Genomic DNA, 26642 nt, shown 5'->3' with positions numbered 1-26642 from the left:
CCAAACCCAGACGACGCTGGCCAATTGTGTGCTGCCCTATGGGACTCCCAATCACAGCCGGATGTGATAAAGCCTTGATTGGAACCAGGGACCGAACCAGGGATGGCCTCTTGCACTGAGATGCTGTGCCTTAGACCGCTGCGCCACAGTGCACTACTTTTGACCAGAACCACAAAAGCTGAAAGACCCAACATACTGCTTTACATAAAAGATCATCTATGATTGGGAAAACAATGACTGACAAACATAAACCTGTGAAGCAAAACCAATGAACAAAAACCTATAAACAGAAAGTCAGATATATACAAAAATATTCTCCGCATTATGGCTGAGTGCAAAGAGCTCTCACTGTTGTTTGCACTTTGCTGTGGGACTCTTTGGACTCTTGGGAGTAGATTCTTTCTTGGAGCCCATCCTGAATTTGCTACGGAAAGATGAAGCCAATGTCTTTGGGGCCTGTTCTGACCCACCAGCCGCCCCTGCAGCCTCCACTACTGTATCATCCACTGCTGCACCTGCCACTGCATTTATAGCCTCACCTGCCTCAACAGGAACCTCACCTGTAGCCTCTGGTGTTGAAGAGGTCACCTCTAGGTCCTCGGCCAATTCTTCGCTAGGGGACTCAATCTCTTCTGTAGCTACTGTGGACTCTGTCTGTTGGTCAGCACTAGCCTCTACTTCCTCAACTGTCTCAACAGCAGACTCCATCTCCTCTCCTACAACATTCTCACTATCGTCTACTTCTTCTCTTAGTGTTTTGACTTCAGCGATTTGGTGAGAGGTGACCAGACTCTCTCCCACCTCATCATCCTCTTCAGATTCCTCTACATCACCTGTAGCCTTTAGGGCTGAACAAACTGCTTCTTCTGCTACTAGTTCAACAGACTCCACCTCACCCTCCACAGTCACTAAGTCTGCGCCTCCAGATACATTTTGATCAACAGAAACTTGGCTCTCCCTAACAACAGTGCCCTCGTCTATCATTCCATCACCTGACGTTGGCATCAGGCCTGTAGTATACTGGCTTGGTATGTCCTCTATGTTCTCTGAGTCTAGTGTTTCAGTCTCTTCTGATGTCTCTATGTCCTGATCTACCTCTGTGTACTCCTGTTCTGGTGCTGACTCATCAAATGCTTCACTCTGTACCACAGAAGTATCCTCCTCTGTCACCTGGGAAGACTCCACCTCTCCCTCCACCTCCCCCTCCAGCTCTCCCTCCAGCTCTTCCACCCCTCCCTCCATCTCTTCCTCCAACTCCACCTCCTCCTCTGTCACCTGGGAAGACTCCACCTCTCCCTCCACCTCCTCTTCTGTCGCCTGGGAAGACTCCAGCTCTCCCTCTAGCTCTCCCTCTAGCTCTTCCTCCATCTCCACCTTTTCCTCCTCTTCTCCCTCCATCTCTTCCTCCAATTCTTCCTCCATCTCTTCCTCCACTTCTCCCTCCAGCTCTTCCACCCCTCCCTCCATCTCTTTCTCCAACTCCACCTCCTCTGTCACCTGGGAAGACTCCACCTCTCCCTCCACCTCTCCCTCCACCTCCTCCTCTGTCACCTGGGAAGACTCCAGCTCTCCCTCTAGCTCTTCCTCCATCTCCACCTTTTCCTCCTCTTCTCCCTCCATCTCTTCCTCCACTTCTTCCTCCATCTCTCCCTTCACCTCTCCTATCTGAGCACTCAGCGCTGCCTCATCTCCCTGACTTCCCTCCTCCTGGACATCAGTGTCGCTATGTGATATTGGATGATTCTGCTGCAACTCTGACATCAATTCCTCCTCAGGACTACCCTCTTCTTCTTGGCCATCAAGTGCACTGTAAGCCGCTATGAGCAATTCTGATTTTAAGAAAACTTCTTCATGTGCCTTCCCATCCTCTTCCTGGTTATTTGTTAGGCTATCTACTGTGAGCTCATTTAACTGAAGCTGTGACATAATTTCCTCCTCAGCTGTACCCTCCTCTTGGCTATCAGTGATGTCATCAACTGTGACTGGATCTTGCTGTGCTTCTGATACCGTCATCTCTTCTGTCTCAGTAATACCCTTCTCTAGTTGACCGTTAGTGACGGGATCCACCGTTAGCTGAAATTCCTGCGATTCTGAAACCACTTCCTCTTCCAGAGTCAGTTCTGTTGATTCTTCCTCGGTTCGCTGATCTGTACCAACTAGATCTATAATGTCTTCTTCCTCTACTGTCTGATCTGTACCAACTTGATCTATAGTGTCTTCTTCCTTGGCTGGCTGATCTGTACCAATGAGATCTATATTGTTTTCTTCATCTACTGGCTGATCTGTACCAACTAGATCTATAATGTCTTCTTCCTTGACTGGCTGATCTGTACCAACTAGATCTATAATGTCTTCTTCCTCGGCTGACTGATCTGTACCAACTAGATCTATAGAGTCTTCATCCTCAGTTGGCTGATCTGTACCAACTAAATCTATAATGTCTGATTCGGACATGGATGCTTCTTCTGAGGAGGCCTCGACTACCATGGACACATCCTCATCGGACAGCTGGTCCTCAGAGTCAACTAGGCCTTCTTCATTGAGAGCTCCAGAGACTTCATTTAATTGAGTTGATGCATCTTCATCTGTTGGATGGCTTGACTCAATGGATTGGTATGTTAGTTTGTGTTCCAGTGACTCAGATGGCTCAACCTGTTCTGTTGATGGCTCTGAGGCCAAAGCTAAAGTTACGGGTTCTTCCTCAGTCACAGCTGTTTCTTTTGTCTGTTCTAAAGGCTCCTCTTCTTCCTCCTCAATCTCTTCCTCCTGCGTTTCCTCTTCTTCCTCCTCCTCTTCCTCCCCTTCCTCTTCCTCCTCTTCCTCCTCCTCTATTTGCGCACCTGGTTCACTATGGCCCTCAAACACCAGTTTCCTCTCAATCTCTGCCACTCTGGACTCTGGTATTTCAACAGTAACCGGAGTTGGTTGAGAATCACCTGTTGGCGCTGCCCCCTCCATCTGTCCACGGCTACCCCCTGGGGGGCTCAGTGGCACCCACATTGGGAGTCCCTGCGATCCTATAACTATCTGCCCTATCCCCCCTGGCCCCATTCCAGCCGTCCCAACCCCAATAGGCCCAACCCCAACCTGCCTCACTCTTGTAAAGGTGTGTCCTGGCATAACGCCATACACACCTCCACCACCCCCACCCACACCCTGGGCTGCCAGGCCTAAAACCCCCTGAGGGGGAGCAGCCTCCTTCAACAGGAATGCACCCCTGGGCAAACTGCCCTGAGAAGGTACACCTGGGACCCCAGACCCCACCTGTGGCTCTCCACTTACATTAACCCGCCTTTCCATGTAAACATAGTTACCATCAGGGCTGTGCCCCACTACAGACAGACCACCCAGGCCACCCCTGGGTAGGGAGCCTTGGATCCACCCAGGGCTTCTGGGACTACCCAGCCCCAGCATGGTGGGGCTTCCTGGGGTACTGGGACTGATGGGGCTAGTGGAGGTCTCTGATATGACCCTGTTGCCTTGGATGACAAGGCCTCCCAGACTTCCCATGCTTCCAGACACAGGGGGCCCGTTGAGCACTACCATACGCTGGTTGGTGGTAGAGCCGCCATCAGCCAGTACATACTGTATGGGTTGCATCAGGGGCTGCACCATGGGCTGCATGGTGGTGTAGTACATAGGCTGTTGCTGCAGCAGAATCGTCTGCGTAGGGGGCGGTGGGAAAGTGGCGGACTGACTGTTAGAGAAGTTACTAACCCCAGTGGCAGGGGGACTGGTGGGAGGTGTTTGGGAGATATTGACTCTGCTGGTGCTGGTGGACGATTGGTTGATATTGACATTTCTAATGGAAGATTTGATGATGTTGACATTGCTGGCGGTGACGATGCTCTCTCTTTTGATTTCGGGGTGTTTTGGCTCGAAGATGCGCTCCACCATTCTGGGTTTGGGTTGAGGTTTGGGTTGAGGTTTTGGAGGAGAGCAGATGTCAGCCAGGGTCTTGAACTTTGGCCCCAGGTCATTGAGGAACTGGAGGTCGTTGTCAGATTCCAGGAGGCTGCAGCATCCCACCGAGCCGACAGGAGAGCCCTGGCCCTCGTAGTCATACACCAACTTACTGTCTTTCAGTGGAGGGTTCTGAGATGCACATGTCACTTTCTGCATGAGGGGATAAGATAGACTCATTTGACATACAGTGTGCCTTTTTTGTGATCAGAACTTAGATTGTACATGCTCGAGACCTAATGTTGTATATGTTGGGGACCTAAATCAAATGTGGTCATAAGACATTTTCAACAGTTTCTGCATTATTGAAATACAGTATTTTCCCCTCATAACAAAGATGTTCAACCATTTACCTGTGAGTAGTAGCCATCCAGGAAAGTACATGGGAGTGCCATGTCCTCATAGATGTCTTGTTTGACATGTGAGGTGTGTGTGGCGTATCTGGAATGCATGGTGCTGCTTCCCAGCCCCATACTAGCCTCAAAGCCTCCACCATTCTGGAGTCCATAGGTGTCGTCCATCTCCATACCCATGTGGCTCTGCTCCCGACGCAGTGTATGCATGTCCTCACTGGAGACCCCACTGCTCTGACGTATATTGTTTGTAGTATTACGTGAGGATTTTGTGGCGATGTTTGCTGGCCGAATTGATCCTGTTCCTAGTGCAGCCCTTCCATCAGTTACGGTTGTAGGAATACTGAGTAGGGGCACCTCCTACACAACAAAACAAAAAAACAAATAGACAATCAAACCGACATGTTGATACATGTCAAATAACCATAGGAATGCAACACAATCTTAAAATTACCTATTTTACATACAATAAAAGTTTGTGGACATTCCTTCAAATTACTGGATTTGGCTATTTCAGCCACACCCGTTGCTGACAGGTGTATAAAATCAAGCACACAACCATACAATCTCCATAGATAAGAATTGGCAGTAGAAAAGCCTGTACTGAAGAGCTCTGCATAGGATGCCACCTCAGTTCATCATATTTCTGCCCTGCTAGAGTTGTAAAGGCTGTTATTGTGAAGTGGAAATGTCTAGGAACAACAATGATTAACCGCGAAATGGTAGACCACACAAGCTCACAGAACAGGACCGCTGAGTGTTGAAGTGCATAGCGTGTAAAAACATTTTTGACACTCATTACTGAGTTCCAAACTGCCTTTGGAAGCAACGTCAACACAATAACTGTTTGTTGGGAGCTTAAAATCACCATGCGCAATGCCAAGTGTCGGCTGGAGTGGTGTAAAGTTTGCCGCCATTGGACTCTGGAGCAGTGGAAAAGTGTTCTCTGGAGTGATGAATCACACTTCACCATCTGTCAGTCCAACGGATGAATCTGGGTTTGGTGGATGTCAGGAGAACGTGCCAATGGTAAAGTTTGGTGGAGGAGGAATAATTTGGACCTGTTTTCTTGGTTCGGGGTTGGCCCCTTAGTTCCAGTGAAGGGAAATCGTAATGCTACAGCATACAATTACTGTACATTCTAGACAATTCCTTGCTTCCAACTTTGTGGCAACAGTTTGGGGAAGGCCCTTTCCTGTTAAGCATAACAATGCCCCTGTTCACAAAGCGAGGTCCATACAGAAATGGTTTGTCAAGATCGGTGTGGAAGAACTTGACTTGCCTGCACAGAGCCTGGACCTCAACCCCATCGAACACCTTGACTGCAAGCCAGGTCTAATCGCCCAACATCAGTGCCCGACCTCACTAATGCTTGTGGCTGAATGGTAGCAAGTCCCCTCAGCAATGTTCCAACATCTAGTGGAAACCTTCCTGGAATAGTGGAAGCTGTTATAGCAGCAACGGGGGGGGGACCAACTCCATATTAATGCACATGATTTTGGAATGAGATGTTCGACGAGAAGTGTATATAGTGGCCATATAGTGTATTTACGTAAAAGCATTGAATATGTACCGTAATTTCCGGACTATAAGCCGCTACTTTTTTCCCACGCTTTGAACCTCGTGGTTTATACAATGACGCGGCTAATTTATGGATTTTTTTCCCGCTTTCACAAGATTCATGCCGCCAAAAAACTGAGCACCGTCACATAATGTGATGTAAATCGAGCGCGCTCAAACTTCCCATCATTCTGATTACGGTAGTCATTTTGTCACCCTCATCATGGCAAAGACAGAGAAATGCATATGATGCAGCTTTCAAGTTGAAGCCGATCGATCTGGCTGTTGGAAAAGGAAATAGAGCTGTTGCACGGGAGCTTGGCCTTAATGAGTCAATGATAAGAGGTTGGAAACAGCAGCGTGAGGAACTGACTCAGTGCAAAAAGACAACAAACCTTTCAGAGGGAAGAAAAGCAGATGGCCCAAAGTATTTGCAGCCACTCCACATCAGTGTAAATCATGCATTTAAGGTGGCGCTCCTTGTTCAGTGGGAGGCTTGGATGACAAGTGGGGAGAAATCCTTCACTAAAACGGGCCGCATGCGAAGAGCAACTTATGGTCAAGTCTGCCAGTGGGTCCTGACAGCGTGGAGCATTGTCAAAAAATCCACTATCATCAACAGGTTTCGAAAGGCTGGACTGCTGCTTGTTGAAGGGGCAGCATGAGCTCAGCGGGAAAATTGCCTCCGATTGAAAGTGAAGAGAGCGACAATGAAAACGATCCAACATCGGATGAAGCAATTCTGAGGCTATTCAACTCCGACACCGAAGGAGATGACTTCAGTGGTTTCAGTGCACAGGAGGAGGAAGATAGTGATCAATGACTTTCTTGGTAGGCTACTGTTGTAACAAAAATTAAAGCCGTGTTTCGTTAAAGCCTATTTATTTTTGCTACAAGCCGTATTTCGTTAAAGCCTATTTATTTTTGTTACAAGCCGTGTTTCGTTTAAAGGCTGTGTAAAGTTCATTTGTTTCAATGTACCGGTAGGCACCTGCGGCTTATAGACATGTGCGGCTTATTTATATACAAAATACATATTTAAAAAAAAATCAGTTGGTGCGGTTTATATTCAGGTGCGCTTAATAGTCCAGAAATTACGGTATGTCACATACAGTATGTTGATGTTTGTAATTGTGAATATTTTACATATAATAAGCTATACATCTCATAACTGACATAAGCTGACAAAATAGTTACAATGTCAATATGGGAACTTGAAGAAGGCATCACCTTATCCTCTCCCTTTCCCTCAGTGTGGTAGGATATGAGGTATTCCTTGGCATCGAACGGCAGGTCAGTGAACTGGTCAGCGAAGGCTCCTCTACACTGACAGAACAGCAGCATCAGAGGTACCACTGCAAACACAGAGACAAGGAGACACACTTCAGGGTGAGTATGAACGTGTGTGTGCGCACGTGTTGTGTCTATATGAACTGATGTGTATTCCTAATAAACTTGTGTGTGTGTGTGTGTGTGTGTGTGTGTGTGTGTGTGTGTGTGTGTGTGTGTGTGTGTGTGTGTGTGTGTGTGTGTGTGTGTGTGTGTGTGTGTGTGTGTGTGTGTGTGTGTGTGTGTGTGTGTGTGTGTGTGTGTGTGTGTGTGTGTGTGTGAAATATGAGTGTCTTTAGCATAGCCCAACTCACGTAGCAGAACACAGCTGGCTAAGATGAGCAGTCCGATGGCAGGGGTACCAATTATGGCGTCGGTGGTCTTTTGGCGTAAACGGATAGTCCTGGAGCCACAGTCTTCCCCCTCCAAACAGGTACATACCTCCACCTTGAACACCTGTGGCTCTGGGCAGGACAGGCCCTGCTCGTCTGCTACCGCCAACCTCACCTCATACTCACCCGGCCATAATGCCTCAGTAGATCGCAAGACAGCCGTCGTGCCTAGGATATGGAGGGATGTAGGGAGAGAGAGAGAGAGAAACAGAGAGAGATACTATGAATCTCCATGAATATGGATGAAATGTTTGACTGCATCATTACAGTGCATATTAACTTAATTTATGTTGGTAAGCTCATACTTTTATGTCATTTGTTTTAATATAATTTTTGGTGTGAGGGGTTTGAGTGCTAATTGCAAGCAGTTAAGGGGGCAGAAATATCATTGTCTAGTTCCTCTTCCTAGTGAGAAACAGTTAGACAATGGACAGTGCCTTCAGAAAGTATTCATACCCTTGACTTATTCCACATTTTGTTGTTACAGCCTGAATTCAAAATGGATAAAATATTTTTTTCCACCAATCTACACACAATACCCTATATCGACAAAGTGAAAACAGGTTTTTTAAATGGATTTAAATTAAATACAGATATCTCATCTACATAAGTATTCACACCCCTGAGTCAATACATGTTAGAATCACCTTTGGCAGCGATTAACACTGTGAGTCTTTCTGGGTAAGTCTCTAAGAGCTTTCTACACCTGGATTGCACAATATTTGCCCATTGTTCTTTTCAAGCTCTGTCAAATTGGTTGTTGACAGTGGTGGAAAAAGTACTCAATTGTCATACTTGAGTTAAAGGAAAGATACCTTAATAGAAAATGACTCAAGTAATAGTGAAAGTCCCCCTGTAAAATACTATTTGAGTAAAAGTCGAAAAGTATTTGGTTTGAAATATACTTAAGTTTCAAAAGTAAATGTAATTCCTAAAATACACTGATTCCTTATTTTAAGCCAACCAGACGGCACAATTTTGTTTTTTATTTATAAATAGCCATAGATTTTCAAGCAGATTGAAGTCATGTAGTGAGTCCATGCAATTTATTATGTCACTTATTAAACACATTTTTACCCCCCCGACTTATTTAGGCTTGCCATAACAAATTGGTTGCGTACTTATTGACTCAATTACATTTAATCTTTAAATGTTTAATTCATTTGTACAAATTTTGAAAAACATAATTCCACTTTGACATTATGGGGTACTGTATTGTATGTAGGCCAGTGACACATAAATAGCAATTTAATCCATTTTACATTTAGGCTGTAACACCCAAAAATGTGGAAAAGTCCAGGGGTGTGAATACATTCTGAAAGCACTGTAAATGTTCCTGTACTGTTCTTACCATTGATGTGTTCTATTTCCCATTTGCCACGTGTTCCCTCAGCCACCACGGTGAAGGTGAACGGAGCTCCATTGGGCGAGACATCCTCGTCGAACGCGGTGGCGTTGACCGTATGTTTGCCCGAGCACACGCTCTCATAGGTAGTAGTCAGCATGGGGCAGTGGTCGTTGGAGTCTTGGACCTGGATGGCTATGGTGCCCGTGGCTGTCTTAGAGGGCATATCTGTAAAACAATAGATGTTTTCATAGTCAAACTCATACAGACCACCGTTTCAGGCATACTAATGACAAGTCTTATAATGCATTGTAACTGGATCATATTGCATTATACTGTACCTTTCAGCATTGAGTGAAGTGTTACCACAGGGACAGTACTTGCTTGATACACTCTTAAAAATAATGCTTCCAAAAGGGTTCTTTGGCTGTCCCTATAGGAGAGCCCTTTTTGGTTCCAAGAACAATGCTTTTGGGTTCCATGTTAAACCTTCTGTGGAAAGGATTCTGCACGGTTCTAGATATCACCTTTTGTGTAGCTCTGGGACCTTCATTGTAGTTTACAGTGCCTTCAGAAAGTATTCTCATCCCTTTACTTTTCCCACATTTTGTTGTTACAAAGGGGATTAAAATGGATTTAATTGTCATGTTTTGTCGACAATCTACATAAAATACTCGGTAATGTCAGTAGAAGAAAAATTCTAACATTTGTAAAAGATAGATAAAACATTCTACTGTATCTTGATTAGATAAGTATTGAACCCCCTGAGTCAATACATGCAGAAATGTTTTGGTTCCCTTCCCCAGAGCTGTGCCTCGACACAATCCTGTCTCGGAGCTCTATGGACAATTCCTTTGACCTCATGGATTGGTTTATGCTCTGACATGCACTGTCTACTGTTGAAACGTATATAGACAGGCTTTTCCAAATCATGTCCAATCAATTGACTATACCACAGGTGGACTCAAATTAGAAACATCTCAAGGATGATCAATGGAAACGAGATGCACCTGAGCTCAATTTCGAGTCTCATAGAAAAGGGTCTATTTTCTTATGTAAATAGGGTATTTCAGATTTTTCTTTTAATACATTTGAGGAAAATAATCTAAAAACCTGTTTGCTTTGCTTTGTCATTATCGGGTATTGTGAGTAGATTGCTGAGGATTTTTAATTTTTTAATTGAATCCATTTTAGATTAATGCTGAAACGTAACAAAATGCAGAAAAAGTCAAGGGGTCTGAATACTTTACGAAGGCACTGTATATATCCATTTTTATTTTCTGGATAAACTCTGATTAGTTTTCAGTTCTGATGGATAGACGTGTTGCTTCATGCTGTTGTTTTTGACAGGCATCTCTCCATCGTCATCACATTTGATTCCCTTAGTTGAGCAATAAGCCTACACCCTGAATAGTTAAGCTGTTTAAAAGGACCGGTCTCTGCTGTGCTTTTTCCAAGATGAATTATCTCCGGCAAATATTTCCACCCGCTCTCATAAACATTGAACTTGTTAAGGGAGGAGGAGAGTTGAGCAACACACCCAGCTGTATTAGATTAGAAACTCAGTGGCAAGGCCTGGGCCAGCAGCATAAGACAAAAAGATCATTTTGAATTATGAGAAGTATTTATGACAGTTACAGTTGAGGCTAATTTCTAACAGGCTATCCTTCATTTTAATGTAGAAGAATGAAGAAGAATGAAGATGACAGTCAGTATTTTAGTCAATTTCTGTATTAAGCCCTAGCTAGACACTAAAGTATCTTACAGTACCTTGGGTAATGACGAGTATCTTAGCAAAGTATGTCCCATTCACCAAGAACTTAGACTCTCGATCTGGCGTCTTGATAAGTCTTATCTCAGCTGTCTTGTCATCGATGGTCACCCAGTTGTCTGGGTCATAGGCTTTGGCATACCTGGAAAATGCAGTAAGGAATATGGATTAATATTAAGAAGACAATTTACAGATGCATTAATAGTCTGAATATGTCAACTCTTGGGCGATTCCTAATGAAACAAGAACAAAAAATACCAGTATTTTGGATTTTAGGCTAATGGTCCTTTGGGGAAAAGATTGTAGACAGATATTTGACATTTGTATCTTAAAGTGTAAATAATTAATTGAAGTTGGAATATTTGTAAAAAGACATGTTTAATCTGTACAAAGTAAAAGTTGGTGTCATATGAAACTTTACCGCTTGCTCTGTAATTGTGTAGTAGTAATTTGATTTCCAAATTACCACTACAGGTAGCCTGTAGTGGTTAGAACGTTGGGCCAGTAACCGGAAGGTTGCTGGATCGAAGGCCGCTGGGCAGGTAGCCTAGTGGTTAGAGCGAACCGGAAGATTGCTGGATCAAATCCCTGAGCTGACAAGGTAAAAATCTGTTGTTGTGCCCCTGAACAAGGCAGTTAACCCACTGTTCCCTGGTAGGCCATCATTGTAAAAAATGATTTGTTCTTAACTGACTTGCCTAGTTAAATAAAGGTTCAATTAAAAAAGATACACATTTCAAAACAATTCCTACACACATTTATGAATATTAACATGAATATTGAAAATATACCATTTTTGATTTGGCAAATGTGTCAATATATTGTTGAACATAATATAATCTACAGGCATATCAAAGTGGGATCTGCTATTTTTAGTGTTATGACCCAATTTGTAAGCATTACTAACAGAGTGAACGTGAAAAGGATAACAAATGGTCGCCCTTTGCAAGTTATCTGCAGGATGTGCAATGATACAAGTAAAAGGAGGGATGTGATTGGGTACACTGCCTACTTTTCCAATTTCTCTGTATAAAATGGGCCATAACGTTAAAAACTAACAGTGATCCCACTATGGAACTTTGAAATGCCCGTAGAGTATTATGTTAAACAATGTAGAGAAACATTTGCCAAATCAAAATGTTATTTTTTAAATATTCTTAAATGTATGTAAGAAATGTGTAATTGAAATCAAAATACTACACCAACTTTAGCTTTGTAACACCTAAAACATGGAGTCTCAAAGAGGGCTGGGTAAGGCCGAAATGTCACAAAATGTCATCATTAAATAAATAATTTCTCAGTTATGCTTTTTAAGATGCAAATGTCAAATAAATGTCAACAATCTTTCCTGCAAAGGACCCGTCTATGGATTACATTTAGTGGAAATCCTCAAAAACGTGGTCTTTTTTTGTTTTACTTTTGTGAGGAATCACCCTCTTATGTTTTTGGCATCTTAGCTTTTATATTCTTGTTGATCACCAGACTGATAATTCTACCCGTTTCTGTTCGTTTCCTTGGTCAACCCACTAACCTGACGTCCTCAGCAGGCTCCCCTGTATCTCCGTCCACAGCAGGGTACGAGGCGATCACTCCATCCTTCGGCATTTTGTTGGGATCCTCAGAGACAGGCACAGGTTTGGTGCTGGGCTTAAATGCTGGACCTTCCGGCATGTTGTTAACTGCGATCGAAATCGGGTAGTTCTTCCCCCCCTTTTGGCTTTGGCTTTGGTTTCGGCTTCCCATTGGGATCAGGCTTAACCCCAGGCCCAACTCCTGGTTTAACCCCAGCCCCAACACCTACCCCGGGCCCAGCTCCAGCATCTACATTCACATCCACCCCTGCATTCACCCCCACATCTCCCCCAACATCCACTCCTACTTCAACACCAGCCCCTGCTCCAGCGCCTGCCCCAGCTCCAGCCCCATCTCCAGTTCCAGCTCCTGGCCCTCCCCCCCCCCCAGCATAAACATCCACATCCATCACTACAGCACTCCCTACAACAAAAGGAGCTACGTTCTCAATGACTATTCCAAGTTCTAATTTCTGGACTTCCTCGAAATCTACTGCCTGTGGGTTTGAGATGAGGAAAAAATATATTAAACTCTTAGACATACTGCGTCAATAGGCATCTACAGAACTGAGTTTGACAACTCAAACCATATGTGAAAATACAGTCAGATAACATAAGCTCAAAATGTCCAAACAACATTGAGTGAGGTCTTAAAGTCCAGTCATACCTTGATCAGCTTCAGAATGCCTTCGTTGGTGTCTTGGTCCGTCTCGATGGAGAAGAGTCCGTCCTCGTTGCCTTGGGTGATGTGAAAGACGGCCCGCCAGTTATCTGTGTGTTCTAGATCTCTGTCCACTGTTTTGATCCTCATCACAATGACATCAGCAATGTTCTCGTCAACGTTCCCTGCATACTGACAGAACAATGGCAGGGATCAGTCTCAACAAATATACAGTATGTTATACAGTATGTATCTGCCATAGTTAACAGGCTGAGGTCCCTTTATTGTTTAATCCCCCACGTTACAATGGTACAGTACAAATATAAATGCCAAGCTATAGTTTGACATCTGATTGTGCTAGCTGAATGGCGGCCAGATACAGTCCTATAGAAAGTCTAGACCCCGTTGAACTTTTTTCACAGTTTGTTGCGTTACAAAGTGGGATTGAGATATATTTAATTGTAATTTTTGTTATTGATCTAAACAAAATACTCTGTAATGTCAAACTGAAAATAAAATTCTACAAATGTTTACAAATTTAATAACTAAAATATAGTCGTTGCATAAGTATTCACCCCCTTTGTTTAGGCAAGCCTAAATTAGTTCAGAAGTAAAATTTGCAGTGGTGTAAAGTACTTAAGTAAAAATTATTGAAAGTACTACTTAAGTAGTTTTGGGGGGGTATCTGTACTTTACTATTTTTTTTACAACTTTTACTTCACTACATTCCTAATGAAAATATTGTACTTTTTACTTCATACATTTTCCCTGACAACCCAAAGTATTTGTTACATTTTGAATGCTTACCAGGACAGGAAAATGGTTATCAAGAGAACACATGTTCATCCCTACTGCCTCTGGGCAGGTGGACTCACTAAACACAAATGCATCTTTTGTAATTAATATCAGAGTGTTTTAGTGTGCCCCTGGCTGTCCGTCAATTTTTAAAACAAGAAAATGGTGCCATCTGCTGCATTATATAAGGAATTTTAAATTATTTATACTTTTACATTTGATCCTTATGTATATTTCAGCAATTCCATTTACTTTTGATACTTAAGTATATTTAAAACCAAATACCTTTAGACTTTTACTCAAGTAGTAGTAACGTATCTATACTTTTACTCGTCTGACAATTGGGTATTTTTTCCACCACTGAAAAATGTGGCTTAATAAATCACATAATAAGTTACATGGACTCACTCTGTGTGAAATAATAGGGCTTGACATGATTTTTGAATGACAACCCCTTCCTCTGTCCCCCATACATACAACATCTGTAAGGTCCCTCAGTCAAGTAATGCATTTCAAGCATAGATACAACTACAAAGACCAGGGAGATTTCCGAAAGCCTCATAAAGAAGGGCAGTGATTGATAGATTGGTAACAATAACAAATCAGACATTGAATATATCTTTAAGCGTGGTCAAGTTAATAATGATGCTGTGTATAATCTATTAAACCACGCAGACACACCATAGATGCAGTCATCCCTCTAAACTGAGCTGCAAGACAGGAAGGAAACTGCTTAGGGATGTCAGGCCATTGGTGATTTTAAAACAGCTACAGAGTTCAATGGCTGAGGATGGATCAACAACATTGTAGTGACCATAATAATGACCTAAATGACAGTGAAAAGAAGAATACAAATATACAAAATACAAATATTCCAAAACATGCATCTGTATGCAACAAGGCACTAAAGTAATAATTAAAAATTGCAAAGCCTTATGTTTGGGGCAAATCCAACATAACACATCACTGAGTAACTGCCTCCTTATTTTCAAGCATGGTGGTGGCTGCATCATGGTATGGGTATGCTTGACATCTGGAGAGTTTTTCAGGATGAAAAGAAATGGAATGGAGCTAAGCACAGGTAAAATCCTAGAGGAAAGCCTACTTTAGTCTGCTTTACACCAGCCACTGGGAGAGGAATTCACCTTTCAGCAGAACAATAACCTAACCAAATCTACACGGGAATCGCTTACCAAGAAGACAGAGAAAGTTCCTTAATAGCCCAGTTACATTTTTGACTTAAATCTGCTTGAAAATCTATGGCAAGACATGAACATGTACCATATTGCACAATACAAGTTACAACATTCTTATAAGACTTACCCAAGAACACTCACAGCTGTAATTGCTGCCAATGGTGTTTCTATCATGTATTTGTCATGTTTTGTCATAGATTGTCATGTCTTGTCCCTGTGCTCCCTCTTCTATTCGTTTCCCCCTGCTGGTCTTATAGGGTTCTTTCCCTCTTTCTATCCCTCTCTCTCCCCCTCCCTCTCTCTCTCTCTCTCTCTCTCTCTATCATTCCGTTCCTGCTCCCAGCTGTTCCTCATTCTCCTAACTACCTCATTTACTCTTTCACACCTGTTCCCTATTTTGCCCTCTGATTATGTCCCTATTTCTCTCTCTGTTTTCGCTTCTGTCCTTGTCGGATCCTTGTTTGCTGTTCTGTGTCCTTGTTCCGTCCTGTCGTGTTTTTGCCTTCTTCAGATGCTGCGTGTGAGCAGGTGTCTATATCAGCTACGGCCTGCGCCCGAAGCGACCTGCAGTCTGTGGTCGCATCTCCAGTTGTTCCCCTCTACTGACTAGAGGGTTTCAGTTTTCCTGTTTTGACTTTACCTGTGATAGTATCCAGGATTATCGTTTTTGTTAAAGACTGGAATAAACTCTGTTTCTGTTAAGTCGCTTTTGGGTCCTCATTCACCTGCATAACAGTATTGACTCATTGTGGTGAATACTTAGGTAATCAAAATATATTTGTTTTATTTTCCATTAATCACTATTGACATGTATTTTGTGGAGATTGTTGGCCAAAAAAAATACAAATAAATCAATTTTATTCCCACTTTGTAACGCAACAAAATATTTTTAGAAGTTCAAGGGGGTGTAGACTTTCTATAGGCACTGTATGTATTTGAAGGATAACATCAGTAAAATGAGGAAATGTATTATAAACATGTATTATTCATCATTAATATCATTCCCAGATTGTGACCCAGTGGCATGTAAAACACAGCATGTAAAACACAGCATGGAAAACACAGCATGTAAAACACAGCATGGAAAACACAGCATGTAAAACAAGCTCAGGAAAGGTTGAAACCGAGGCTGTATCTTTTACCTGCCCCTTCTCCAGTGTGGGGATGTTGTCATTGATGTCCAGGACCTTTATTTCCACAGTTCCTGTTCCCGTGTTGCCTCCAGCTGCCCCGCCCATATCTGTCCCTTGGACAATTATAGTGTACGAATCGTGAGTCTAGAAAAGATAGAGCAAAGAGACTTTCATACACTATTTCACATCAGACCTTTGTTCAGTTAATATTTTAGCTGCTTTTGATTGAGCTTGCCTGGTATATACTTGACTCTTCTGGCTACCAAATAGTCTGAAAATACCATACAGACCACAGGAGGTTTATGGCACCTTAATTAGGGAGAACAGGCTCGTGGTAATGACTGGATTGTCATCAGTGGAATGGTATCAAACACATGGTTTCCAGATGCCATTCCATTTGCTCCGTTCCAGCCATTATTATGAGCCGTTCTGCCCCCAGCAGCCTCCTCTGATACAGACAGTTTGTAGGGCTGTCAAGGACTCATCAAGTGCACCTCTCTGTCCAGTGTGGCATCCTTGACGAAGAGTTTCCCTGTATTCTCATCGATGGTGAACATGGCTCCGGACCCTGCTGGTTTCTGGCTGAGGATCTTGTAATGGATCTTAGAGTTGATGCTCCCCTCCTGATCATCATCTTTCCCAATGATCTGCATGATTTCTGTGCCTGATGTTTCACAGGGCAGGGGGCAATGGGAGAGGACATTGTGAGACATGTTCTTCCAAAGGCAAGAGGCAGCCTCTATGTGTTTCTGGATTTGTTAAACACTGTGTGGTACATCGGATGATGTCCAATCTGATTGTGCAGCACCAATGAGAAGAGGGTATCTGTCTTATATGGCATTTGGCGGCAGGTAGTCTAGCGGTTTGAGTGTTGGGCTAGTTACTGAAAGGTTGCTGGTTCAAATACCCGAACCGACAAGGTGTAAAATATGTCAATGTGCTCTTGAGCAAGGCACAACTCTAATCTTCTCCAGGGGTGCTGTACTACTATGGCTGACCCTGTAAAACAACACATTTCACTGCACTTATCAGATGTATGTGACAATTAAAAAAATGTCATGTACCTGCTTGGCTGGACTCTGCGATGGACCCAGAGTGGAGATCAAAATAAGGTGAGTTATCGTTCAGATCAATGACATGAATCTGCAGAGGAATATTTGCTTCCGCCAAGGTCCCGTTTCTGTACCTGGCCACTCCAGTCAACTGGGACAGGGGGGAAATAATATTTAAAAAAAATATATATGGGTTATATTGTTTCGGTTACATATTAACAAGCACCTTATAAGCTGCAGTCATAACTGCAATGTAATTCTTATAGATGACAACTTCATAACGTCAAGGAGACTCACGTTGTACATGGGGCATTTCTCCCGGTCCAGGATGCCAGTGATGCGTACAAAGCCGTTCTCGGGGTTGACAATAAAAAGGTTAAAGGGGGTTTTGTCAGCCCCCTTCCCTGCCAGGTAATACTCCACCTTCGCCTCTTTGTCCTTATCAGAGCGGATCTGAACAAACAAATGACATTCAAACATAAGGAAACAGAGACAAAGGGATAATCACACCTGAATATAACTTGTGGAGTTCCTCAATGATCCATACATTTAAAACGTTTCTATTATGGCCTGACGTCTTAAAAACATGTTTTTTACATGCCTCAATTAATTATTTCTAATGACATGTATTTCATCTAATTATATGTATCTATGTTGTCAGTATAGTTGTTTATCATGTGTTAAAATTCCATAGGACTCAAACCACTTCTGCCAGGATGGAGAGACTCACGATTAAGGATTACGCCCAACTGCTTATTTGCATCCGAATAAGCATCACAACAATCAACTTCTATGTCTCTCTAGATGAAACAGGCTGGCAACCTGAATCTCTGCCTCCTTTTCTCACATGAACCAAGTGAACATAATACCCATACTTATGCTCATCAGCCTTGCCTGCCAATGCCATTCTGGCAACCATGTGTTAGAAACCTGTCCCTGGTTTCATTCCTCCAAGTGTTTAGTTTCTCATGCCATCCACAGACCTGAGTTTTAAATAGTGGTTGTATTCTTTCAAATACTTATTTTATTGAGCCTGCCTGGGGTGCCAGACGGGTGGGGTGGGTTTGCACTTTTGGAACTATTACATTGATTCTATTGTGCCAGCCAGGCAAGCTCAATCAAGTACAGCTAAACAAAATAAGAAATGTGCGAACAGTGGCGCAGTTTCACTTTATGCGGATTTCATCTTGTTTCAGTAGTCATTATGATTAGTCATGTTTAGCTTGGTGTCTTAGTTTAGCAGACCTTGGCAATGTACTCTCTTTTTGTGTAGTCTGTATTCTCGTAGATTTTGGCAGGAGGCAGGATCCATTCTCTCTTCTGTCTCCTGAGATTCTTTCTTCGCATCTCTGCTTCTGCGTCAGCACTGATAACCTGGAATATCAAAAGAGCACATTCAGAGTTACAGGTAATCTTATACAGTTAACGTCTGTGTACACTAGACTAGAAATAAATATTGTTTCCATGCATTTGCCTATTTTCATATATAATAAGAGTTCTGATTTTCTCCATATAGGCCTCCCCCTTATTATAAATAACGTATTCCCTGCGAGTAGAAGTTGAGAAGCGTGTTTCATGATTTCTAAAAGTGTTGAATAAAAACACTGTTGTAGTTCTGATCATTGTCTTTAAGGCCCTCAATTAGATCAATGCAATCAGTGATTGGTATAAAGGGGGACTGAAGGCCATTCATGGCAAAATCACTGATGTCAAATAACTTGGCAAATGCTCCAACACCCTCTTATATACCCGATCTCTTGAAGAAATGGAACAGTGAGCTTTGTTTGGCCATTTTACTTGTTTTTTGATTACCAAGTTGGCTAGTGAGTCTTAGTTAGCTAGCTAACGGTGAGAAGCCTACACAGTGTAGCCTAGTCAACACAGCGATAGCTACTGTTTACTGCACATGGTATCAGTGCGAAGTGCCACATGTCAGAACGTGCCCATTATTTTGAAAGTGATAAACTCCTTGTAGTTTTTAATAAACAATTTGCTTTTATAGCCCCCCAGTAAATAATCAAGCATAATTCAAATTCATTTACATAGGCTTACATGAAAAACAATCTAGTGCTGTACATAAATCAGTCAGTCAGTGTGAGATGTGAGTGTCCTGAAAGGCCAAATAAAATGTATTATTATAATGGTCAATACTGTATATATCCTTTTCTTTTCCCACCCCCTCCCTACTGCTTGCTATGAATTCCATCTGATGCTGTATGCATGTTTAGGCTAGTGCTTGACTTGGACTGAAATACAGTAGGTGCCAATACTCATTTTGGGTGTCATATTTAGGTGCAGGAACTCTCAGTTCTTTTGAGCTAATACTCTATTTATAGGTTGCACCTCCGTCACATCATGCCGTTGTTATGAACGTTCTCAAGCCCTCTATTGGTGGCACCACAGTGGTGCCCTAAAGTGGTGATAAACCCAGACATTCTGGACAGAGGCTACGCCCGGCCCACCACAGGAGTCACTAGAGCGCGATTAGACAAGGATATCACTACCGGCTAACCCGGACGACGCTAGGCCCAGTCGCGGCCGGCTGCGACAGAGCCTGGGCGCAAACCCAGAGTCTCCGGTGGCACAGCTAGCACTGCGGTGCAGTGCCCTAGACCACTGCGCCACCTGGGAGGCCTATCACCTACACTTTAATACCAAACACTGCATAGTGATGATTTTTTATGAACAAGAGGGGGGAAATAGAGAGAGAGAGAGAGACAGGGAGAGAACAAGAGGGGGAAATAGAGAGAGATAGACAGGGAGAGAACAAGAGGGGGAAATAGAGAGAGATAGACAGGGAGAGAACAAGAGGGGGAAATAGAGAGAGATAGACAGGGAGAGAACAAGAGGGGGAAATAGAGAGAGAGAGAGACAGGGAGAGAACAAGAGGGGGAAATAGAGAGAGAGAGAGAGAGAGACAGGGAGAGAACAAGAGGGGGAAATAGAGAGAGAGAGACAGGGAGAGAACAAGAGGGGGGAAATAGAGAGAGATAGACAGGGAGAGAACAAGAGGGGGGAAATAGAGAGAGAGAGAAAGACAGGGAGAGAAATAGACAAAGAGAACGTGAGAGAGAGCCCAGCTAGCAATGTGGATCTGGGCCTCGGGACACTCGGCTGATAGTCAGACTCGGCCGTTGTCATGGGGCCCGAGTCTAGGCCGTCTTCAGCAGTATTACTTATGGCTTGGATTTGGGGATTGAGCTCGGGCCGATTCCGGTGTGAGTTATCTGGCCCAAAAGTATTACTTGGTGCTGTGGACGATTGGGGCTACTCTCTGGCAGATGATTGCACAGGCTGCTTTATATAATTAACATTTCATTATTTATTTATTTTTGTTTCTGTGGTCAAAAAATACAATTAACATTTTAATTAAATTCTTTAAGAGTCCTGTTTAAGTAGTATTTTAGTATTTCAATACTTTGTGCAAGGCAACTGATAAGCATTAAAAACTTTGTGGATGGAGCCTCCTGAGTGGCGCAGCGGTCTAAGACACTGCATCGCAGTGCAAACTGCGCTACTACAGATGCTAGTTCGAGGCCTGTGCCGGCCGTGACCGGGAAACCCATGAGGCAACGCACAATTGGCCCAGCGTCGCCCGACTTAGGGGAGGGTTTGGCCGCCCGGAATGTCCTTGTCCCATCGTGGTGATAGCAAATCCTGTGGCTGGCCATGCACGCTGACACGGTCACCAGGTGTATGGTGTTTCCTCCGACACAAAATGTTTTTTTGTGGATGGATATAATTTGTATGTATAAAATGTAAGTATAAAATTCCGGTAGATGGAAACGGACCGATGTACTTGGGCCGATTCTGGGCAGTCATTCATTTTGATTTCATGCAAAGTCCGACATCTGATTCCGGGCCAATTCAATCAGTCCGGGCCAATTCAATCAGTTCTGGCCCCCCTGAGCCAATTCTTCATTGCTAGTTGTGTGTGTGTGTGTGTGTGTGTGTGTGTGTGTGTGTGTGTGTGTGTGTGTGTGTGTGTGTGTGTGTGTGTGTGTGTGTGTGTGTGTGTGTGTGTGTGTGTGTGTGTGTGTGTGTGTGTGTGTGTGTGTGAGAGAGACACTGACTGACTGACTGACACTGACTGGCTGACTGACTGTTGGCACAGAAATAAGGTGGATTATGGCTACAGACAGGTTGCGTCTGTTTTCTGTCTGATCAGATAAATAAATACTCTTATATATTATATATATATATAGATAGACCAGAGAAGTCACATCCCTGATTGTCAGATGAGTGGTAACCCTAATTAGAAGCACCTGCTGCTCATCGGTTGACCACCTGTGTTCCCTACAAATGCTGCTTTGAATTAAAAAGATTTGTACCTGCACACTGAAAAAGTCTGCAATGCCTAAACATCTGTGTACGCTATACCTGATGTAGTGAAAAAAATATTAAGTAAGCTTTATGTTACATCTTTTTGAGCATGGACCGATTAGACATTTTGTTTCTGTTTGTGAGTTTTACGCACCAGCCAAGCTTCTGAGCGCAAAGGTCCCCTTTTGATTGCATGGCAGGGTTCCCCAACTGGCGGCCAGCGGGCTGAAATTACCCCTTGGATGATTTTATTTACCCCCCCAAGTTTTCTTAGCAAATTGTTTTAACAATTTACACTCACATTTTTATTTTGTAGAAAGCAAATGACAATCATACTGTATGTTTTCAACCTGAGGCATGAGGCTACATGAACAGTACATGGTGTTGCAATGAGGCGACAGGTAGCCTAGTGGTTAAGAGCATTGGGCCAGTAACTGGAAGGATGCTAGTTTGAATCGCTGACCCAGTAAATTGGAAAAATCTGAAGTTCTGCCCTTGAGCAAGGCATTTAACCTCCAGCCAATGAGGTTGATTAAGGAGGCCCCCCGCACCTCTCTGCTTCAGAGTTGGGTTAAATGTGGAAGACGCATTTCATTTGAATGCATTCAGTTGTGCAACTGACCAGGTATCCCCTTTCCCAACAAGTGTGTGTATGTTCTGTTGATTTTTAGTGACCTATATTATTTGCATTGGATGTCAAACAAAAATAACTCTGTTGGAAGTACTTTACAGGTATGTGAATGAGCGGTTGCATTTTTCAGCTTCTCCCTCTCTCTCTGTTTTGTATTGTGCTGTTCCTGGAATGGGTTAAGGTCGGTTGAGAGGCACCTGGAACAAGTTATGATTTTCTATGGTGTCACCACTGTTCCATACCTTCCCGGGGTGTTATGGAGGCAGACACTGTGTACCTACTGCAAAGGCTGATGTTTCAACAGAGCGAGCTGCTGTTTCTTTGCAACTACCATCCACTTACTTGTACATTATGTACTCAGACTATACACTGAACCACTCAGGCCATGTTGTTATACAACAGATCATCTGACAAGGTCACCTGTTCAATCCACTTCAATCAGTGTAGATGAAGGGGAGGAGACAAATTTAGGAAGGATGTTTAAACCCAGAGACAATTGAGATATGGAAGGGCGCAACGGTTTGAGTGTGTCAAGTACTGCAATGCTTCTGGGCTTTTATCCCTCAACAGTTTCCTGTGTGTATCAAGAATGGTCCACCACCCAAAGGACATCCAGCCAACTTCACACAATTGTGGGGAGCATTGGAGTCAACATGGGCCAGCATCCCTGTGGAACGCTTTCGAAACATTGTGGAGTCCATGCCCGACAAATTGAGGCTGATCTGAGGGCAAAGGGGGGTGCAACTCAATATTAGGAAGGTGTTGCTAATGTTTCGTACACTCAGTGTAAACAGCACTTATATAAGATTACAATGGCTAATGGATTAAAGCAATAATAAAGACCAAGATGCAACAAAGACCAAAGTAAAATACCACTTAGCCTCTTTGACTCACAACACACAGCACTGACTAGAAGAATGAAACCACACTGAAGAATCATGCATAGTATATTGTTTCACTGCATAAATCACTCATAATGATGGTCATTGTGCTTGTCTGCATGGATTGAATGGGCTTCTGCAATAACTTGTTTGTCAACATAGTTGCACAAGCAACTTTGGAATTAGAAAAAGAGAATGTTCTCTGACACTATCTTCTTTCAGCTATAGAGCAGGGATCATCAACTACATTCAGCCACGGGACAATTTTGTTCTTGAGCGGATGGTCACGGGCCCGGAACATAATTACAAATGATTTCTAGACTGCAAATTGACCGCAAGAAGCCCAAACAGATATAATGTTTGACTAAAACATAATCATTTTAAACCTTGCTTACATGTGTTTACGATCACGTGCCTCTCTATTATGTGTGGGAATACTTGGGAACACATTTCCTCAATTAAAATCACTTGGAGCTGATTTCCTGGTGTTTTCAGTCTTTTGTGTCACAAAAAAATTGTTTCCTTTAGTATTTTTATTTCTTTTAAAGATTGTGGGGCAAATAAAACCACCCACGGGCCGCCAGTTGGGGAACCCTGCTAAAGAGGCATCAACAGTGTTTAAAGTTGTGCTTCCAGCTTTGCGGCACAAGATCAAAGGTGTTTTTATAAAGCACATTTAATAAGGCTCATGCCTAATTAAGACTAATACAAGACAGCAGATTGCAATCAAATTACCTAACCTGAAGCATAAAATATCTACTTGCAACAACAGGCTCTCCTTCAACACTTTCTATTGACATTTCAATATAAATGATGATATTTCAATAAAGCGCCAGGGGTACTCACCAGTGCCACGATCAGCAGAAGCAGCAGGCAGAGTCCTGCATGCCTGACCCTAGCCCTAGCCATGACAGTGTTATAGAGTCTGTACCATACAGACAGTTAATGTACAGTACAGTCCCCCTCTCTCTTTAGTCTTACTCTCTCCCTCAGAATGTAGAATTTAGTCTTGAGAATTCATGAGGGGGGTGTTAAATATGAGGAGAGGGAGGTGTCTTATGTACTTTCTCCTCAGGGACACTGGACAGCTACAGCATGTAGCTTACCCCTTCTCCCCCTTTCTTCCTCGAGGTGAATATTTTTGAAAGGTGTGTTCCTGGGAGCTGGCAGGCTGGTATACTTTATAGTGCCTTCCAGCCAGGGCGGTCGCAGTAACACTGTTAAACTGGCTCTGCCTGTCTTAGGTTGTGACCCAGATGGCACCTTATTCCCTATATAGTGCATTACTTTTGATCAGAGCCGTATGGGCCCTGGTCATAAGTAGTGCACTACATAGGAAGAAAGGTGCACTTTGTGACACAGACTCACTCTCAGTTGATAAAACATCAACAAAGGAAAACAGAGTCATCAACGTCAGCTTGTCTGATAAGCCAGCTGTGAATTACAGCTTGGTTCAGTCCCAAATTTCACCCTAATTCCTATAAAGTGCTCTAGTTTTGATGGACCCTGGTCAAAAGTAGTACACTATATAGGGAACAGTTTGCCATTTAGGACACATACCTGTCTTGGGTGGGATTGTTGTGTAAAAACCAGTGAGAATTAGTGGAGTGTTATTTGCAGCGTGTGGAATTATTCAAACCCTAGTACCATATGGAAAAACAGTTGATTACTGGAGGAAGTATGGTTGCTAAGCACCTATGACTGCTTATAATGTTAAGAGGGAAAGTTATTTGGGGGTAATTATTTTGAAATAGGTGTGGAAATACAATGACCATACCTGTTTTGTTTAACAAGTCACATAATAAGTTGCATGGACTAACTCTGTGTGTTCAACATAATTATTTTAAGACTACCTCATCCCTGTACCTCACACATACATTTATCTGTAAGATCCCGCAGTTGAACAGTGCATTTCAAACAAAGATTCAACCAGAAAGACCAGGGATGATTCCAAATACCTTGCAAAGATGGGCACCTATTAGTAGATGGGTAAATATATAAAAAACAGACATTGAATATCCCTTTGAGCAAGGTGAAGTTATTAATTACACTTTGGATGGTGTATCATCAATACACCCAGTCACAACAAAGACACAGGTATCCTTCCTAACTCAGTTGCCGGAAAGGAAGGAACCCGCTCAGTGATTTCACCATGAGGAGGATGGTGACTTTAAAACAGTTACAGAGTTGAATGGCTGTGATAGGAGAATACTGAGGATGGAGCAACAACATTGGAGTTACTCCACAATGCCAACCTAAATGACATAGTAAAAAGATGGAAGCCTGTACAGAATTCAAATATTCCAAAACATGCATCATGTTTGCAATAAGGCACTAAAATAAAATAGCAAAAATTGTTGCAAAGAAATTAACTTTGTCTGGAATACAAAAGGTTATGTTTGGGGGCAAATCCAACACAACACATCCCTGAGTACCACTCTTCATATTTTCAAGCATGGTGGTGGCTGCATCATGTTATGGATATGCTTGTCATCGGCAAGGACTAGGGAGTTTTTTTAAGGGATTAAAAATAAACACAAGCAAAACACTAAAGGAAAAGTCTGCTTTCCAACAGACACTGGGAGACAGATTCACCTTTCAGCAGGACAATTAACTAAAACAGACTTACCAAGACCACATTGAATGTTCCTGGGTGGCCTAGTTACAGGTTTAACTTATATCGGCTTTCAAATCTATTGCAAGACTTGAAAATGGCTGTCTAGCAATAATCAACAACCAACTTGATAAAGCTTGAGGAATCTTTTCAAGAATGATGTGTAAATATTGTACAATCCAGGTATGTAAAGCTCTTAGAGACTTACCCAGAAAGATTCACAAATGTAATCGTTGCCAAAGATAATTATAATATGTATTGACTCAGGGGTGTGAATACTTATGTAAATTAGATATTTTTGTATTTAATTTTCAATAAGTTTTCACTTTGTGATTATGTGGTATTGAGTGCACATCGGTGAGAAAAAAACGCTTTAAAAAAACGCTTTAAAAAACGCAAAACTGCAGCTAATTTGCTGTTATTCCGGCTGCAGAGGTTGGCTATCGAGCAAGCAAGGGATAATGCTGGCAACAGAACATAAAGAACGAATGACTGGGTCACGTCTATAGATAAAGAACAAAAAGAATTAACAACTGGGTCGCGTCCCTGGCTATAGAACAAAGTGGAAAGTTGAGAAAGTATGTGAATTCACTGAACATATTACTTGAAAACATGTATAGGTGTGCTTTAGTAATGTACATTACCTTGGAAAAATGAACTCTGCGAAGGGACTTGGGTTCGCCTCATCCCACTGAGTCATCCATTATTTCCAAGGTAATGTGCAGAACGTCGGCGATTATCCATTAAGTATCGTATGTAGTTTCTTGCAATAGCACTCTGTGACTTTAAATAATATTTTTCACCAAACCTTGATTCCTAAAAGATGTGTCTGGAAATATGTCTAAAATCCTAAATGAATCAGGAATAAGCAGGGTCAGCTATACCATAAGGACTATTATTCATGTCCTAATTACATGTAGTGCAACAAGGCCTGGAATGTTTTCTACTTTTGATAGATTTAAACAAACAATATTGGAATCACCGTGGTCACAATCATAAACTGTCAACTCCAACTGCCTGATAGATTCAAATAGAATATTCATTTTGGTTCAAATATGTTTTTTTGAGTCAT

General features: G+C 42.7%; 1 protein-coding gene across 1 annotated transcript; it reads right to left on the bottom strand.

Moving 5' to 3' along the window:
* Nucleotides 1-345: 345 nt before the first annotated feature.
* LOC123996475 lies at nucleotides 346-23992 on the bottom strand. The gene is made up of 16 exons (XM_046299842.1): nucleotides 23803-23992; nucleotides 18367-18495; nucleotides 17419-17574; nucleotides 17134-17272; nucleotides 16564-16733; nucleotides 16079-16213; nucleotides 12952-13137; nucleotides 12593-12781; nucleotides 12245-12510; nucleotides 10713-10855; nucleotides 8949-9170; nucleotides 7520-7765; nucleotides 7107-7231; nucleotides 4317-4676; nucleotides 1456-4116; nucleotides 346-1140 (listed from the first exon to the last, which is right to left on the bottom strand). The coding sequence occupies exons 1-16, from the start codon at nucleotides 23863-23865 to the stop codon at nucleotides 346-348; spliced, it is 5985 nt and encodes a 1994-aa protein (XP_046155798.1). The 5' UTR covers nucleotides 23866-23992.
* Nucleotides 23993-26642: the final 2650 nt, after the last annotated feature.

The sequence above is a fragment of the Oncorhynchus gorbuscha genome, linkage group LG15 (genome assembly GCF_021184085.1).
Source record: "Oncorhynchus gorbuscha isolate QuinsamMale2020 ecotype Even-year linkage group LG15, OgorEven_v1.0, whole genome shotgun sequence".
Taxonomy (NCBI): domain Eukaryota; kingdom Metazoa; phylum Chordata; class Actinopteri; order Salmoniformes; family Salmonidae; genus Oncorhynchus; species Oncorhynchus gorbuscha.
Note: the sequence above shows the minus strand (reverse complement) of the source record. Positions and strands in the feature narration are given on the sequence as shown.

Bases quoted from the DNA above. Each gene is read 5' to 3' on its own strand.
- LOC123996475 (XM_046299842.1), bottom strand. From the start codon at position 23,865: ATGGCTAGGGCTAGGGTCAGGCATGCAGGACTCTGCCTGCTGCTTCTG. The intron at 9,171-10,712 runs GTACTGTAAGAT...ATTGTTTTACAG, and splicing joins GATACTCGTCATTACCCAAG to ATATGCCCTCTAAGACAGCC. The intron at 1,141-1,455 runs GTGGAAGAGCTG...TCTGTGGTACAG, and splicing joins AGAAAGAGATGGAGGGAGGG to AGTGAAGCATTTGATGAGTC.